Genomic DNA, 17,645 nt, shown 5'->3' with positions numbered 1-17,645 from the left:
TCACATCGCCAGCGTCGTTATATGAGCTGATCAAAGCGGCCTCGTTGTAGACTGAGTCCCCACGAATCTCCATTTGGATAAAGTCCCCGGCCCTGGCGTGTGTTAAAGCCTTTTCGACCGAGTTATGAAGAGCCCCTACGACGTTACGGTAAAATTCCGCGTAGTCGGGAATTTCGTCGGCGCGCTGGAAATTGAGAGGCAGCCTGATTTCGATATTGTTAAAAGCAGGTCTCCTGATGACGTTAGCAGCCCCACCACCCGTCATGGGAGAGTGTCGGCTGGGTCCCGGTCGTGCATCATCTCCGTCTTCCATCAAAACAGAGATCGCCGCGTTTATCGGGGTTAAACGAGCTCTGTTTAAAATCTCTTCTCCGCGCGCATTGCGCGGGGAGGGACTTCTTAAAGGTGAAAAAGCGCGAGCGTCGTTAGGCGTTTGATTTAATTCATCCACCGCGGATTGGACGTGAGGATTAACTTCACATGCGAGGAAGTTTACGGCGTTATTTAACGGAGTCAGACGTACCTGGTTCAACGCCGCGGGACCGGACTCGTCTGGAGGTGAGGTGTGCGGGGGGTCAGGGGGCTCTTCAGTATCAGACTGGACCGTCGAATTTATAGTGTTAATCGCAGAAATGATGTAGGGGTTAATTTCTTCCGATTCTCGTTCAGCCGCTAAATTGTTAAGAGCCTCATTTAACGGTGTTAAACGAACACGGCTTAAAAGTCTCTCTCCGCACTCGATGTTATTTTGAGGCGGCGAATTTAACGCCTCGGGTAATGGACCATCTGCTCCAGGAGCGCTCCCCGCTGAGTCGATTATTGAAGCGTTTAAATCCAATACACGTCCGAAGTTATTTTCCCGATGTGAATTCTCTCCTTCCATCTTTTAAAATCTGTAGCAGGAAGAATCTACCTCAAGAAATTCAGTTAATATACCTCTTCAAATGAATTCTCCCGTTCCATCGGAATAAGAGAAAAAATAAAAAAATAAAAACAGACTACACATTTTCAAGAAAGTTGCGTGATGAGGTTAATCCCAGCTCAGAATATCTTCGAGCCTTGCGTCTCTGTGGAAAATAGACGGTCTCCCTCCACCGCGTGCTGAAAAAAGAGAAAATCGTTAGTTATTAAATATTTAAAATAAATAAATACATAAACTCCGACTCCTTACCGTGTACATCCGCGGATCGTTTTACGGGTCTCTCCCACTGACCCGCTTCTCCATGGGCTGTGACAGAAAAAATCGGGTTATTCCAGAGTTTTAACCGTGATTTAATCTCGATCGCTGTACTTACATCTGCGTGGTGAAGTCGGGGCTTCCAGCCTTCGAACTTCTTCAGGGGGCTCTGACTTGATTTCTAGAATTAACATAAATAAATGAATACAAAGCATCACCCTCGCAAGCGGATATTCTGTACTATTTCAAATATATTACCGAGGACGGGTCCGAACGCGCTCTTGACCGTCTGCGTGGTTTTGTCTAAAAAAAAAAAAAAAAAAAAAGACAGTTTCAGACGGCATGCATCATTTAAAAACACTCATTTCTATCAAAACAGATTACTTAAATCACTTAACCTGAAATCTGATGCGGTTTTCGCACTCTGCTCGAAGACAAGAAAACTTAATTAAACAACATGGTTTTCCAGGATTTTTTCCGCAAATTTATTCTATTTTATACCCATAGCTGGGGGTCCAGGCATCTTCACTCTTCACCGGTCGTAGTGGAAATGCTCGCTGACTCGTTCCCAGGGACGTAAGTGATAAGGAGCATTGTTTATTGTTCGGGCTCGGGGCAGCATCTCCGCTCAGCGGGTGTCCCGCGCCCCATGATCGATCGGCTAATATCTTAAAAGAAAACATCATCTGGCGTGAGTGATAAGGAGCATTGTTTATTGTTCTTCGGGTTCATCACCTCGGGGCAGCATCTCCGCTCAGCGGGTGTCCCGCCACACACACACACACACACACACGCACTCACACAGACACAGCGTCTGCAACAGGTTTTACAGCCGTGGGGTCATGTTTCCGCGAGCGGCTCTATGCGTGGGTATTTGACCGTCTTGCTGCAAAGACTTACAGCCGAGAGAGACGGGTATTTGTTCCCCTTCTTTAATTTACGAATTAAAAAACAGAAAAGGAAACGTAATAATTTAAGAATTAAAGATATTAAAGGGGCATTAAATAATAGACAGTGATTTATGTTTAATTATTTCAGAATTAGTTAATTCTTTAATACATTAAAAAGATCTAGGTATTTTTAATCATTCTTTAATTCGTGAAATAAAATGACATTAAAATATTAGACCCTGGGTGGGAGGGGAGGTATGGCTTGGAGGCGGTGCTTGGCCGGGGTTAGGGGAGGAGCTTGGGGGTGGGGCTAGGGGAGGAGCCAGGGGCGGAACTAGGGGAGGAGCCGGGGGCGGGGCTTAGGGGCGGGACATACTGACGTCATCGACTCTGATTGGATGTGATGTCATAAGGGGCGGGGGCTCGGAGGCGGGACTAGGGGCGGGGCTTAGGGGCGGGACATAGTGACGTCATCAATTCTGATTGGCTATGACGTCATAGAGGGGGCGGGGCTTAGTGACGTGGCCGATTTTGATTGGCAGCTGTCACTTTTTTGACGAAAGGTGGGTCAGTTTTCTCTCTAACATTCAAGTGGAGTTGATGAACCATAACTAAAAATCCCAAGACAGATTTGAAAATTATAGCTCCTCCTCCTTATCAGCGTTGACTCTGAAGATGGCGAGCTAACATTATTAAAGCAGACACCTAGGGGTGTGCCAGGTTTATTGGAGAACACATTCGATGAAAGTCACAGCCCTAGTTTGATTAGTTCTATGACCATTCTGACAACTGGAAGCATGAAGAAACCTTTAACCATTTTCCTCCACATTGTGTCTACAGTAAACCTTCGTGATCTGTTTTTCAGAAAGTTCAGACTATCAAGATACCCAGAGCAGCCATCAGCTTTAATCTCCTCAACCGAATCTGTAAGCTGGTGGTGCTGCTCTGTATCGTCCACATTGTTGTCACTGTGATTTTCTACATCATGTCTCTGGACATCAGGACTACCTTTGTCCCGAACCAGCAGTCCAATAATGTGAACTTTTCAAGGCATCTTAGAAACACAAGCTACGGCTATATTAATCTGACTGAAGTGTTGGAAGAAGAGGAACAGCTGCAGGGTCACCCCAAAAAGGATCCACTGCCCCGGAGAGATAAACCGCTGGAGCAATGTCCCGAAACTTCGCCACTGCTGAGTAAGTTTTGGTTTTCAGTTTCTATCAGCTGCTTGTGAAGAGCTGCTGAGCTCAGAAAAACCAAAAAGATATACAACAGAAAACAGAGAGAATGTGTTTTTGGATGATAAATTGTTGAATAATGTGTTATTGATACATTTTGGCATTTGGCTCATTGATAAACTACTTCTCTCAGCTTTGTCATCTTCAGAGGCAATTTAAATGGAGGAAATACTTGCAGATGTCTTCTTGCAGTAGACCTGTTAAGACTGTCAAAAGCACCAAGCTGGACGTCGTAGCATGACCCTGGAACAGACGCTACAGTTTAAGGAGATGTAAAGATGTGTTTTTCCATTTCCATGTTGCTATCTTGGTGGCAGAGGGCCCTTTGGAAGTGGACCTTAACAAATCAATCACTCTGGAGGAAGTCAAAAAGGAAAACCCCAACTTGATGACCGGCGGATGTTTCCGACCCAAAGACTGTAAGGCGCAGCAGAAGGTGGCCATCATCATCCCCTTCCGCAATCGCGAGCAACACCTGAAGTACTGGCTGCACTACCTGCACCCCATCCTGCAGCGGCAGCAGCTGGAGTACGGCGTCTACGTCATCAATCAGGTACGGGCATTTCATGGCACCAGCATGATCCCTGTCTCAGAATAATGTACACTGAACAAAAATATAACTGCAACACTTTTGTTTTTGCCCCCATTTTTCATGTTTGTGTGTTTTTCTTTCTGAGCAGTATGGTGATGGCATGTTCAACAAGGCCAGACTGATGAACTCAGGCTTCATGGAAGTGCAGAAGGAGTATGACTACGAGTGCTTCGTCTTCAGTGATGTGGACATCATCCCAATGAACGACTACAACATCCACAAGTGTTTCAGTCAACCTCGTCACATCGCCGTGTTGGTGGACAAATTTGGCTTCCAGTAAGTGATCAGGGTTTGTCTCTGACTTGAGTTTAGCATGATTATTGATTTCTATGTAACCAGGAAGAAAGCACATTTGGATTAAAAAGCTATAAAAGAGTATCTTGCCCAAGATAAAAACCAAACAAAAACACAATGCTCAGGCCAACAGAAATATTTTTACTTCCACCGACAGTTATGTTTTCACCCCTGTGTGTTTGGTTGTTTGTTTGTGAACAGCCTGTAACCCACAGTTTTTCTTTTATTGATTGTTTTTTTAACAGAGGATTCATATCCTGATAGGCAAGAACTGATTCAATATTCAAGGTCATAGGTCAAAGTCAGGAAAAATCTTAGACAATTGGGAAAAAAAATCACTATCCTACCCTTTCTTTCATGCTTGAGTGCTTTATGTAGAATGGTATCTTTTATTATCCTTTATTAACTGAGAAAGTTTGAGCCACATTACAGATTTTGTGGTCATTTAATGTATATTTTACATTCCAGTACATCCCAAAGTATTCAGTGCGTCACCGTTTCCACATTTTATGTTATAGCCTCATTTCAAAATGGAGTAAATTATTTTTCCCCTCAAAATTCTACCCACAACCCCCCATAATGAATTTATTAAAAATAAAACTAAGAAATTACATGTACATAAGTATTCACAGCCTTTGCTCAATACTTTGTTGATGCACCTTTAGCAGCAATTACTGTCATGGTTTGGAACTGGGTTTGGATGTTAAACCCAAGTGCAGGGAGTAGTAAGGCAGGCAAGGTGAAATAAACAAGTTTATTGAACAACAAAGGGACTGCATAGTGGGAAGACTACACCAGGATTCAGACAGGATGGGGCACGAGGACTGGACAGGTCAGACAGAACAGGGATGGGAACCAGGAGACGCGGAGCTGCTGAGGGCCTGATGAACTGCTGGGGAGAAGAGGGCAGGTGAGAATATGCGGGTGCACTTGGACACAAATCCAGATATGAACAGTTGAAACTAAAGTCAAATAGGTTCCTACAGAGTTGCAGTTCAGGATCAAGGTCTTAGTTCATTCAGGAGTTCATATCGAATTTCAGGATCAAAGTCTTTCTTCGTTCAGGATTTCCTGACACACCCCAAAGGCATGCACATGTGGCAGACAGACGAAGTCAGATGACAGGTCCAAGTGCCAGGCCAATTAGTCTTTTGCCCCCATACCCAGGTCAGACAACCAATTTGCACGTCAGGAGCGTGCAGATATACAGCAGAGTCAGAAAACCACAGCTATATTCACTGAAGAACTTAGCCGCTGCGTGCGGACCCACTCCAGACTGTTAGTAGATCTGATCACTGACTATACAAAATAACTTAGCAGTTAACCCTCTGGGGCCGACGCCGTTGTATACGACAACTGAGATGAAGCTTTACTAAATTCTGAATAACTTTTTAATGATATGAGATAGAAACATACTTTTTTTTTTTTTTTTTTGCTGAAAATTTAACTCTGCGGACTTTCGAGCCACCATCTTTATACTCATAGAAGCTGTGTGATGACGTGAGTAATGTGAGTGTCCAATCGGAATTGGCTCACCGTCACATGGTTTTCAAAAATCCAACTGTAGGGCAGATTCACATCACCTGCCACACCAAAGATTGTTTTTAGGAGTGATGTGTTACTAGTTGGCCCATATGAATAGCCCCTGGCTGCTCCAATGCGCCCTGCGCCATTACGCCCAGCGAAAGTGAGCAGACGGAGAGCCTCTCAAGCAATCTCACGTGCTCAGAGTGTGAGTATCAGGATTGCTCAAGTAGTGAATGTTACTGGATACGCCTGTGGCAAGCTCTCTCGCTCCGGCGTAAAGCACTGTTTACCATATCAATGGAGCGAGGGGGAGGGGCTGCTCCTCAAACTGAATGAGCCTCGAAGTGTGAATGTTGCTTTCATAGCAGGAGAGAACAAACGCACAGTCAACTTCATAGAAGATTGTGATGTGACCTTTGTGTAATAGCAGACAAGAGTCAAACAAGAAGTTAAACAAAACGCATAGACCATTTTGTATATATTGTTCAAAACGTGCATTTGTTTGTTTGAACCTTTTTGTTGTACAGTCTTTCACATGAGCCCAAATTACCTTACCAAAGGTAATTACCTTTATAAAGTGTCAAAACAGTTGTTTATTATAGTTTGCTGTGTTTTGAATAAATGTGTGTGGGAAAATTATTTTCTGCTTTACTTTTCCTTTCTTATTTCTGATTGTAAACCTTTATTACACTTATAAAACACAACTATAGCATATGTATTTTGAAAGTACAGGTTGTCTTGAAAAAAGAGACATAAAACTTGATTGTGGGATGCAGGGAGAGCTGTTAACAGCAATAATAAAACATTTATGCCAGGCAAGTGAACTGTCCAAAAATTGCCCTCCGACCCCAGAGGGTTAAGCCAGCTGAAACTAGATACTGTGAACATCATTCCTGAAGAACGTGGATGTGCACGAACTCTGGAAGCTGAATTACAGCTGATTAAGCTGAACTATGTGAAGAGGAACAGACTCAGAGCTAAATAACAGCTGATCACTAAGCAACATGGAGTAGAACGGACTCTGATAATTAACAGCTGATTAATGCGAAGCTCCGCATGTGATAACACACCAGGCAGAAAACAGAATCCGTTAAGAAAAAGGCATGAAAAAACCACGAATGATCCACTTTACATAACTGAAATAATATATTAAGAGCAGGAGCTCACACTGCAGGAAAAACACCATTGATAACCTGAACATTACAAACCTAAAAGCTCACTAAGGAATATACAAGGACTGTTATAATATAAAGATAATTATAGTGGGTGATTTTAACATCCACATAGATGCTGAGACTGACAGCCTCAACACTGCATTTAATCTATTATTAGACTCAATTGGCTTCGCTCAAAATGTAAATGAGTCCACTCACCACTTTAACCATACTTTAGATCTTGTTCTGACTTATGGTATGGAAATTGAAGACTTAACAGTATTCCCTGAAAACCCCCTTCTGTCTGATCATTTCTTAATAACATTTACATTTACTTTAATGGACTACCCAGCAGTGGGGAATAAGTTTCATTACAGTAGAAGTCTTTCGGAAAGCGCTGTAACTAGGTTTAAGGATATGATTCCTTCTTTATGTTCTCCAATGCCATATACCAACACAGTGCAGAGTAGCTACCTAAACTCTGTGAGTGAGATAGATTATCTCGTCAATAGTTTTACATCCTCATTGAGCACAACTTTGGATGCTGTAGCTCCATGAAAAAGAGAGCCTTAAATCAGAAGTGCCTGACTCCGTGGTATAACTCACAAACTCGCAGCTTAAAGCAGATAACCCATAAGTTGGAGAGGAAATGGCATCTCACTAATTTAGAAGATCTTCACTTAGCCTGGAAAAAGAGTCTGTTAAACTAACTGATCATCTGCAGAGGAATGGTCTATTTGAAGAGTTTCAGTCAGGTTTTAGAATTCATCATAGTACAGAAACAGCATTAGTGAAGGTTACAAATGATCTTATGGCCTCAGTGGACTCATCTCTGTGCTTGTCCTGTTAGACCTCAGTGCTGCTTTTGATACTGTTGACCATAAAATTTTATTAGAGATTAGAGCATGCCATAGGTATTAAAGGCACTGCGCTGCTGTGGTTTGAATCATATTTATCTAATAGATTACAATTTGTTCATGTAAATGGGGAGTCTTCTTCACAGACTAAGGTTAATTATGGAGTTCCACAAGGTTCTGTGCTAGGACCAATTTTATTCACTTTATACATGCTTCCCTTAGGCAGTATTATTAGAAAGCATTGCTTAAATTTTCATTGTTACGCAGATGATACCCAGCTTTATCTATCCATGAAGCCAGAGGACACACACCAATTAGTTAAACTGCAGGAATGTCTTACAGACATAAAGACATGGATGACCTCTAATCTCCTGCTTTTAAATTCAGATAAAACTGAAGTTATTGTACTTGGCCCCACAAATCTTAGAAACATGGTGTCTAACCAGATCCTTACTCTGGATGGCATTACCCTGACCTCCAGTAATACTGTGAGAAATCTTGGAGTCATTTTTGATCAGGATATGTCCTTCAATGCGCATATTAAGCAAATATGTAGGACTGCTTTTTTGCATTTGCGCAATATCTCTCAAATTAGAAAGGTCTTGTCTCAGAGTGATGCTGAAAAACTAATTCAAGCATTTATTTCCTCCAGGCTGGACTATTGTAATTTATTATTATCAGGTTGTCCTAAAAGTTCCCTGAAAAGCCTTCAGTTAATTCAAAATGCTGCAGCTAGAGTACTAACGGGGACTAGAAGGAGAGAGCATATCTCACCCATATTGGCCTCTCTTCATTGGCTTCCTGTTAATTCTAGAATAGAATTTAAAATTCTTCTTCTTACTTATAAGGTTTTGAATAATCAGGTCACATCTTATCTTAGGGACCTCATAGTACCATATCACCCCAATAGAGCGCTTCGCTCTCAGACTGCAGGCTTACTTGTAGTTACTAAGGTTTTTAAGAGTAGAATGGGAGGCAGAGCCTTCAGCTTTCAGGCTCCTCTCCTGTGGAACCAGCTCCCAATTCGGATCAGGGAGACAGACACCCTCTCTACTTTTAAGATTAGGCTTAAAACTTTCCTTTTTGCTAAAGCTTATAGTTAGGGCTGGATCAGGTGACCCTGGACCATCCCTTAGTTATGCTGCTATAGACTTAGACTGCTGGTGGTTTCCCATGATGCACTGAGTGTTTCTTTCTCTTTTTGCTCTGTATGCACCACTCTGCATTTAATGATTAGTGATTGATCTCTGCTCTCTTCCACAGCATGTCTTTTTCCTGATTCTCTCCCCTCAGCCCCAACCAGTCCCAGCAGAAGACTGCCTTTCCCTGAGCCTGGTTCTGCTGGAGGTTTCTTCCTGTTAAAAGGGAGTTTTTCCTTCCCACTGTCGCCAAGTGCTTGCTCACAGGGGGCCATTTTGACTGTTGGGGTTTTTCTGTAATTATTGTATGACTTTTGCCTTACAATATAAAGCGCCTTGGGGCAACTGTTTGTTGTGATTTGACGCTATATAAATAAAATTGATTTGATTTGTTAGAAAACTATCCCACCTTTTTATTTTTTAAAAAACTATACGGATTTGAATCATGTGCACTTGCATCAGCCAAGCTTGAACCTTCGTGCGCATGCATGAGTTTTTTCACGCCTGTCGGTTGCGTCATTCGCCTGTGGGCAGGCTTTGAGTGAGCACTGGTCCACCCCCCTCGTCGGATTTTCATTGTCAGGGAAATGGCTGAGCGATTGGAGCAACGCTGAATCAAATTTTTCCAGAAACTGTGAGAGACAGCCAGGTGGAAACCATTCGGAAGATTCAGACGGCTTTCGGTGAGGATACTCTGGGCGTCACACAGATTAAGGACCATTACAACCGGATTAAAGACGGCCCACAGCGGCGGAGGGCATGCCGCGCTCTGAGCGGCCATCAACAGGCTGAAACGACCAGATCATTTCCAAAGTGAAGGCTGTGTTGATCCGGGACGTCGTCTGACTACCAGAGAAATTGCAGAAAAGAAGTGGTTCCAGTGCAAGTCGGGGCAAAGAGGCATAACCCTGGGTAAAGAGACGTTACTCAGCATGACCAGAAGCCAATTTATGATTCCTGCTGTGTTCCATTGTTCCTGCAGTATAAATCACGCAGGATTGTTTTTATACTGTGTACTCAATGCAGTAAAAACATGCTTAAAAAAAAAAAGACCACAGGAAAAAAATGCTGATTGCAGCTCAGCTCCTTCTCTGTGTGGAGCTGTCTGGTGAAGAGAGGCACTGTGAGGCAGCAGCAGCTTCTTCTCTCACAAAAGTGTTTAAATAAAATACATTAAAGTCCTGCTCACAGACTGATTGCCAGAGACATCCAGTAAAAAGTCCGGACATCTCTAGTCCACTCATAGACGGTTTGTTCACGCGCGCACATGTGAACAACTAAAAAAAAAAAAAAAGTCTGGCTGCAGGCATTAGTTCCTTGTTCTCTGCTCAAACTCTCTCATCACAGTAAAAAAAGGACATAAGTCCTGCTCACAGACTCATTGCCAGAGACAGGACAAGTCAGCATCAAGTAGAACTCCAGACATCTCCACATTTGCTTACGGACGGTTCGTTCGCGCGAGGTCAAAGGAGGAAAGATAAATTATAACAGAACTCAGAGCGCAGCTCTGCACCAGAAGAAATATAAACTAGAAGAGAAGTCAGAGTGCACAGTCTGTCTGCTGCCAAACTGTGCACTCCAACTTCTCTGTGCAGAGAACCTGCAGGCTGCATTCTCACTTCCTCTCTGCCCCCTGCTGCACGCACCTGACGCGTCATCATGACACCACAGGAAGCAACTGGGAGCAGCCACGGTGTGAAAGGGGTTTTAAACAGCACATAAGATCAGGTTACCGGCTGGGTGTGTTGCAGGAGCACAATTGGGAACTGGTGGCAAACCAGAGGAACACGGAGGTTCTGCTGGAGGTAAGCAGATGTTCGCAGAGATTCTGGCCCTGAATCAGAGAAGGATCTGAGGTCTTATACTGATCAGAATGAGATGAGATGACCGTCAGCTGGGAATGCCGATCAGCTCCCACGTGCAGTCTTGACAGGAGCGGATGAGCCAGGTGTCACCAAACAGCAAATTTGCCACAGTCAGCTTCACCTGGAAAGACAGAGTAGGAACCAGACAGACCAACAGGAACCAGGGCAAACCCTTACAAATTACAGCCTCAAGACTTATTGACTTACTGATGCCACAAGCTTGGTGCACCTATCTTTGAGCAGTTTGGCCCATTGCTTTTTGCAGCACCTTTTAAGTTCCATCAGGTTGAATGGGGAGCGATAGTGTACAGCCATTTTCTGATCTCCATCGAGGATGTCTCTGTACATTGCTGCACTCATCTTTCCCTCAATCCTGACTAGTCTCTCAGTTCCTGCTGCTGAAAAATATCCTCACAGCATGATGCTGCCACCACCATGCTTCACTGTAGGGACAGTGCCTGGTTTCCTTCTACAACCCCTGGCAAAAATTATGGAATCACCGGCATTGGAGGATGTTCATTCAGTTGTTTAATTTTGTAGAAAAAAAGCAGATCACAGACATGACACAAAACTAAAGTCATTTCAAATGGCAACTATCTGGCTTTAAGAAACACTATAAGAAATCAGGAAAAAAAATTGTGGCAGTCAGTAACGGTTACAGAGGGAAAAAAATATGGACTCACTCAATTCTGAGGAAAAAATTATGGAATCACCCTGTAAATTTTCATCCCCAAAACTAACACCTGCATCAAATCAGATCTGCTCGTTAGTCTGCATCTAAAAAGGAATGATCACACCTTGGAGAGCTGTTGCACCAAGTGGACTGACATGAATCATGGCTCCAACACGAGAGATGTCAATTGAAACAAAGGAGAGAATTATCAAACTCTTAAAAGAGGGTAAATCATCACGCAGTGTTGCAAAAGATGTTGGTTGTTCAGTCAGTTGTGTCTAAACTCTGGACCAAATACAAACATGGGAAGGTTGTTAAAGGCAAATATACTAGTAGACCAAGGAAGACATCAAAGCGTCAAGACAGAAAACTTAAAGCAATATGTCTCAAAAATCGAAAATGCACAACAAAACAAATGAGGAACGAATGGGAGGAAACTGGAGTCAACGTCTGTGACCGAACTGTAAGAAACCGCCTAAAGGAAATGGGATTTACATACAGAAAAGCTAAACGAAAGCCATCATTAACACCTAAACAGAAAAAAACAAGGTTACGATGGGCTAAGGAAAAGAAATCGTGGACTGTGGATGACTGGATGAAAGTCATATTCAGTGATGAATCTCGAATCTGCATTGGGCAAGGTGATGATGCTGGAACTTTTGTTTGGTGCCGTTCCAATGAGATTTATAAAGATGACTGCCTGAAGAGAACATGTAAATTTCCACAGTCATTGATGATATGGGGCTGCATGTCAGGTAAAGGCACTGGGGAGATGGCTGTCATTACATCATCAATAAATGCACAAGGTTACGTTGATATTTTGGACACTTTTCTTATCCCATCAATTGGAAGGATGTTTGGGGATGACGAAATCATTTCTCAAGATGATAATGCATCTTGCCATAGAGAAAAAACTGTGAAAACATTCCTAGCAAAAAGACACATAGGGTCAATGTCATGGCCTGCAAATAGTCCGGATCTTAATCCAATTGAAAATCTTTGGTGGAAAGAAGAAAATGGTCCATGACAAGGCTCCAACCTGCAAAGCTGATCTGGCAACAGCAATCAGAGAAAATTGGAGCCAGATTGATGAAGAGTACTGTTTGTCACTCATTAAGTCCATGCCTCAGAGACTGCAAGCTGTTATAAAAGCCAGAGTCACACTAACTGTCAGAATGCTCATAGCACGGGCCGAGGGGGAGGATTAGCAGCAGTCTTCCACTCCAGCTTATTAATTAATCAAAAACCCTACAGAGCTTTAATTCATTTGAAAGCTTGACTCAGTCTTGTCCATCCAAATTGGAAGTCCCAAAAACCACTTTTATTTGTTGTTATCTATCATCCACCTGGTCGTTACTGTGAGTTTCTTTGTGAATTTTCAGACCTTTTGTCTGACTTAGTGCTTAGCTCAGATAAGATAATTATAGTGGGCAATTTTAACATCCACATAGATGCTGAGAATGACAGCCTCAACACTGCATTTAATCTATTACTAGACTCAATTGGCTTTGCTCAAAATGTAAATGAGTCCACCCACCACTTTAATCATACTTTAGATCTTGTTTTGACTTATGGTATGGAAATTGAAGACTTAACAGTATTCCCTGAAAACCCCCTTCTGTCTGATCATTTCTTAATCAAATCAATTTTATTTATATAGTGCCAAATCACAACAAACAGTTGCCCCAAGGCGCTTTATATTGTAAGGCAAAGCCATACAATAATTACGGAAAAACCCCAACGGTCAAAATGGCCCCCTGTGAGCAAGCACTTGGCGACAGTGGAAAGGAAAAACTCCCTTTTAACAGGAAGAAACCTCCAGCAGAACCAGGCTCAGGGAAAGGCAGTCTTCTGCTGGGACTGGTTGGGGCTGAGGGAGAGAACCAGGAAAAAGACATGCTGTGGAGGGGAGCAGACATCAATCACTAATGATTAAATGCAGAGTGGTGCATACAGAGCAAAAAGAGAAAGAAACACTCAGTGCATCATGGGAAACCCCCAGCAGTCTACGTCTATAGCAGCATAACTAAGGGATGGTTCAGGGTCACCTGATTCAGCCCTAACTATAAGCTTTAGCAAAAAGGAAAGTTTTAAGCCTAATCTTAAAAGTAGAGAGGGTGTCTGTCTCCCTGATCCGAATGGGGAGCTGGTTCCACAGGAGAGGAGCCTGAAAGCTGAAGGCTCTGCCTACCATTCTACTCTTACAAACCCTAGGAACTACAAGTAAGCTTGCAGTCTGAGAGCGAAGCGCTCTATTGGGGTGATATGGTACTATGAGGTTCCTAAGATAAGATGGGACCTGATTATTCAAAACCTTACAAGTAAGAAGAAGAATTTTAAATTCTATTCTAGAATTAACAGGAAGCCAATGAAGAGAGGCCAATATGCGTGAGATATGCTCTCTCCTTCTAGTCCCTGTCAGTACTCTAGCTGCAGCATTTTGAATTAACTGAAGGCTTTTCAGGGAACTTTTAGGACAACCTGATAATAATAAATTACAATAGTCCAGCCTGGAGGAAATAAATGCTTGAATTAGTTTTTCAGCATCACTCTGAGACAAGACCTTTCTAATTTTAGAGATATTGCACAAATGCAAAAAAGCAGTCCTACATATTTGTTTAATATGCGCATTAAATGACATATCCTGATCAAAAATGACTCCAAGATTTCTCACAGTATTACTAGAGGTCAGGGTAATGCCATCCAGAGTAAGGATCTGGTTAGACACCATGTTTCTAAGATTTGTGGGGCCAAGTACAATAACTTCAGTTTTATCTGAGTTTAAAAGCAGGAAATTAGAGGTCATCCATGTCTTTGTCTGTAAGACAATCCTGCAGTTTAGCTAATTGGTGTGTGTCCTCTGGCTACATGGATAGATACAGCTGGGTATCATCTGCGTAACAATGAAAATTTAAGCAATGCTTTCTAATAATACTGCCTAAGGGAAGCATGTATAAAGTGAATAAAATTGGTCCTAGCACAGAACCTTGTGAAACTCCATAATTAACCTTCGTCTGTGAAGAAGATTCCCCATTTACATGAACAAATTGCCTTTAATACCTATACCTTTAATTACATTTACTTTAATGGACTACCCAGCAGTGGGGAATAAGATTCATTACAGTAGAAGTCTTTCGGAAAGCACTGTAACTAGGTTTAAAGATATGATTCCTTCTTTGTTATGTTCTCCAATGCCATATACCAACACAGTGCAGAGTAGCTACCTAAACTCTGTGAGTGAGATAGATTATCTCGTCAATAGTTTTACATCCTCATTGAGCACAACTTTGGATGCTGTAGCTCCTCTGAAAAAGAGAGCCTTAAATCAGAAGTGCCTGACTCCGTGGTATAACTCACAAACTCGCAGCTTAAAGCAGATAACCCGTAAGTTGGAGAGGAAATAGTGTCTCACTAATTTAGAAGATCTTCACTTAGCCTGGAAAAAGAGTCTGTTGCTCTATAAAAAAGCCCTCCGTAAAGCTAGGACATCTTATTACTCACCACTAATTGAAGAAAATAAGAACAACCCCAGGTTTCTTTTCAGCATTGTAGCCAGGATGACAGAGTCAGAGCTCCATTGAGCCGAGTATTCCTTTAACTTTAACTAGTAATGACTTCATGACTTTCTTTGCTAATAAAATTTTAACTATTAGAGAAAAAATTACTCATAACCATCCCAAAGACATATCGTTATCTTTGGCTGCTTTCAGTAATGCTGGTATTTGGTTAGACTCTTTCTCTCTGATTGTTCTGTCTGAGTTATTTTCATTAGTCACTTCCTCCAAACCATCAACATGTCTATTAGACCCCATTCCTACCAGGCTGCTCAAGGAAGCCCTACCATTAATTAATGCTTCGATCTTAAATATGATCAATCTATCTTTATTAGTTGGCTATGTACCACAGGCTTTTAAGGTGGCAGTAATTAAACCATTACTTAAAAAGCCATCATTTGACCCAGCTATCTTAGCTAATTATAGGCCAATCTCCAACCTTCCTTTTCTCTCAAAAAGTCTTGAAAGGGTAGTTGTAAAACAGCTAACTGATCATCTGCAGAGGAATGGTCTATTTGAAGAGTTTCAGTCAGGTTTCAGAATTCATCATAGTACCGAAACAGCATTAGTGAAGGTTACAAATGATCTTCTTATGGCCTCGGACAGTGGACTCATCTCTGTGCTTGTCCTGTTAGACCTCAGTGCTGCTTTTGATACTGCTGACAATAAAATTTTATTACAGAGATTAGAGCATGTCATAGGTATTAAAGGCACTGCGCTGCGGTGGTTTGAATCATATTTATCTAATAGATTACAATTTGTTCATGTAAATGGGGAGTCTTCTTCACAGACTAAGGTTAATTATGGAATTCCACAAGGTTCTGTGCTAGGACCAATTTTATTCACTTTATACATGCTTCCCTTAGGCAGTATTATTAGAAAGCATTGCTTAAATTTTCATTGTTACGCAGATGATACCCAGCTTTATCTATCCATAAAGCCAGAGGACACACACCAATTAGTTAAACTGCAGGAATGTCTTACAGACATAAAGACACGGATGACCTCTAATTTCCTGCTTTTAAATTCAGATAAAACTGAAGTTATTGTACTTGGCCCCACAAATCTTAGAAACATGGTGTCTAACCAGATCCTTACTCTGGATGGCATTACCCTGACCTCTAGTAATACTGTGAGAAATTCTGGAGTCATTTTTGATCAGAATATGTCCTTCAATGTGCGTATTAAGCAAATATGTAGGACTGCTTTTTTACATTTGTGCAATATCTCTAAAATTAGAAAGGTCTTGTCTCAGAGTGATGCTGAAAAACTAATTCATGCATTTATTTCCTCTAGGCTGGACTATTGTAATTCATTATTATCAGGTTGTCCTAAAAGTTCCCTGAAAAGCCTTCAGTTAATTCAAAATGCTGCAGCTAGAGTACTGACGGGGACTAGAAGGAGAGAGCATATTTCACCCATATTGGCCTCTCTTCATTGGCTTCCTGTTAATTCCAGACTGCAGGCTTACTTGTAGTTCCTAGGGTTTTTAAGAGTAGAACGGGAGGCAGAGCCTTCAGCTTTCAGGCTCCTCTCCTGTGGAACCAGCTCCCAATTCGGATCAGGGAGACAGACACCCTCTCTACTTTTAAGATTAGGCTTAAAACTTTCCTTTTTGCTAAAGCTTATAGTTAGGGCTGGATCAGGTGACCCTGAACCATCCCTTAGTTATGCTGCTATAGACTTAGACTGCTGGGGGGTTCCCATGATGCACTGAGTGTTTCTTTCTCTTTTTGCTCTGTATGCACCACTCTGCATTTAATCATTAGTGATTGATCTCTGCTGTCTTCCACAGCATGTCTTTTTCCTGATTCTCTCCCCTCAGCCCCAACCAGTCCCAGCAGAAGACTGCCTTTCCCTGAGCCTGGTTCTGCTGGAGGTTTCTTCCCGTTAAAAGGGAGTTTTTCCTTCCCACTGTCGCCAAGTGCTTGCTCACAGGGGGTCGTTTTGACCGTTGGGGTTTTTCTGTAATTATTGTATGGCTTTTGCCTTACAATATAAAGCGTCTTGGGGCAACTGTTTGTTGTGATTTGGCGCTATATAAATAAATTTGACTTGATTCTCCTCTTTCCACACAGGAATGCTGAGTGACCATCGGGTTTGTGGCCACCTCCCTGACTAAGGTCCTTAATAATAATAATAATGATAATAAATTTATAATGAACTTTACATTTACAAGAAACTCTCAAAGTGCTACAGCATAAATATGAACTGAAACACATTCAAATTTCACATTAAAAGCCTTTCTAAATAAAAAATGTTTTAAGCTTTTTTTTTTTTTAAGACTCCACAGATTGTGGCGCTCTCAGGTGTTGGGGCAGGGCATTCCAGAGTCGTGGGGCAGCTGCCTGAAAAGATCTGTCCCCCATGGTGCGACGCTTGGTCCAAGGTTGGAAGAGGCGATTTGATTGTGAGCCAGAGGTGTTGGGTGGTCGTGTGTGGAGTGAGGAGGAGCTCTGTCAGGTAGTCCGAGGCGTGGCCGTAGAGGCAGTGGGAGGTCAGCAGGCAGATCTTGTAATCAATCCTCTGCTGGACCGGGAGCCATTGGAGGGACTGAAGTATGGGGGTGATGTGGTCATATTTGCGCCTCCTCATCAGGACTCGGGCAGCGCAGTTCTGGATGTGCTGGAGCTTCTGCCCGAGATCCCAATGAGGAAGGCATTACAATAGTCTAGCCTGGAGGAG

At 42.3% G+C, this 17,645-nt stretch overlaps 1 protein-coding gene across 1 annotated transcript in view; it reads left to right on the top strand.

Annotated features, from left to right (window-relative positions):
* Positions 1 to 17,645, top strand: part of LOC117520920 (beta-1,4-galactosyltransferase 1-like) — a 91,799-nt gene that overhangs the window by 46,761 nt on the left and 27,393 nt on the right. Inside the window, exons 2-4 of the mRNA XM_034182264.1 lie at positions 2,933 to 3,263; positions 3,623 to 3,858; positions 3,986 to 4,173. Of these exons, the coding sequence (XP_034038155.1) occupies positions 2,933 to 3,263; positions 3,623 to 3,858; positions 3,986 to 4,173 (755 nt within the window). The remainder of the gene's footprint in view (positions 1 to 2,932; positions 3,264 to 3,622; positions 3,859 to 3,985; positions 4,174 to 17,645) is intronic.

This window comes from Thalassophryne amazonica, chromosome 11 (genome assembly GCF_902500255.1).
Source record: "Thalassophryne amazonica chromosome 11, fThaAma1.1, whole genome shotgun sequence".
In the NCBI taxonomy this organism is placed as follows: domain Eukaryota; kingdom Metazoa; phylum Chordata; class Actinopteri; order Batrachoidiformes; family Batrachoididae; genus Thalassophryne; species Thalassophryne amazonica.
This window is presented reverse-complemented; position numbering and strand designations above follow the sequence as displayed.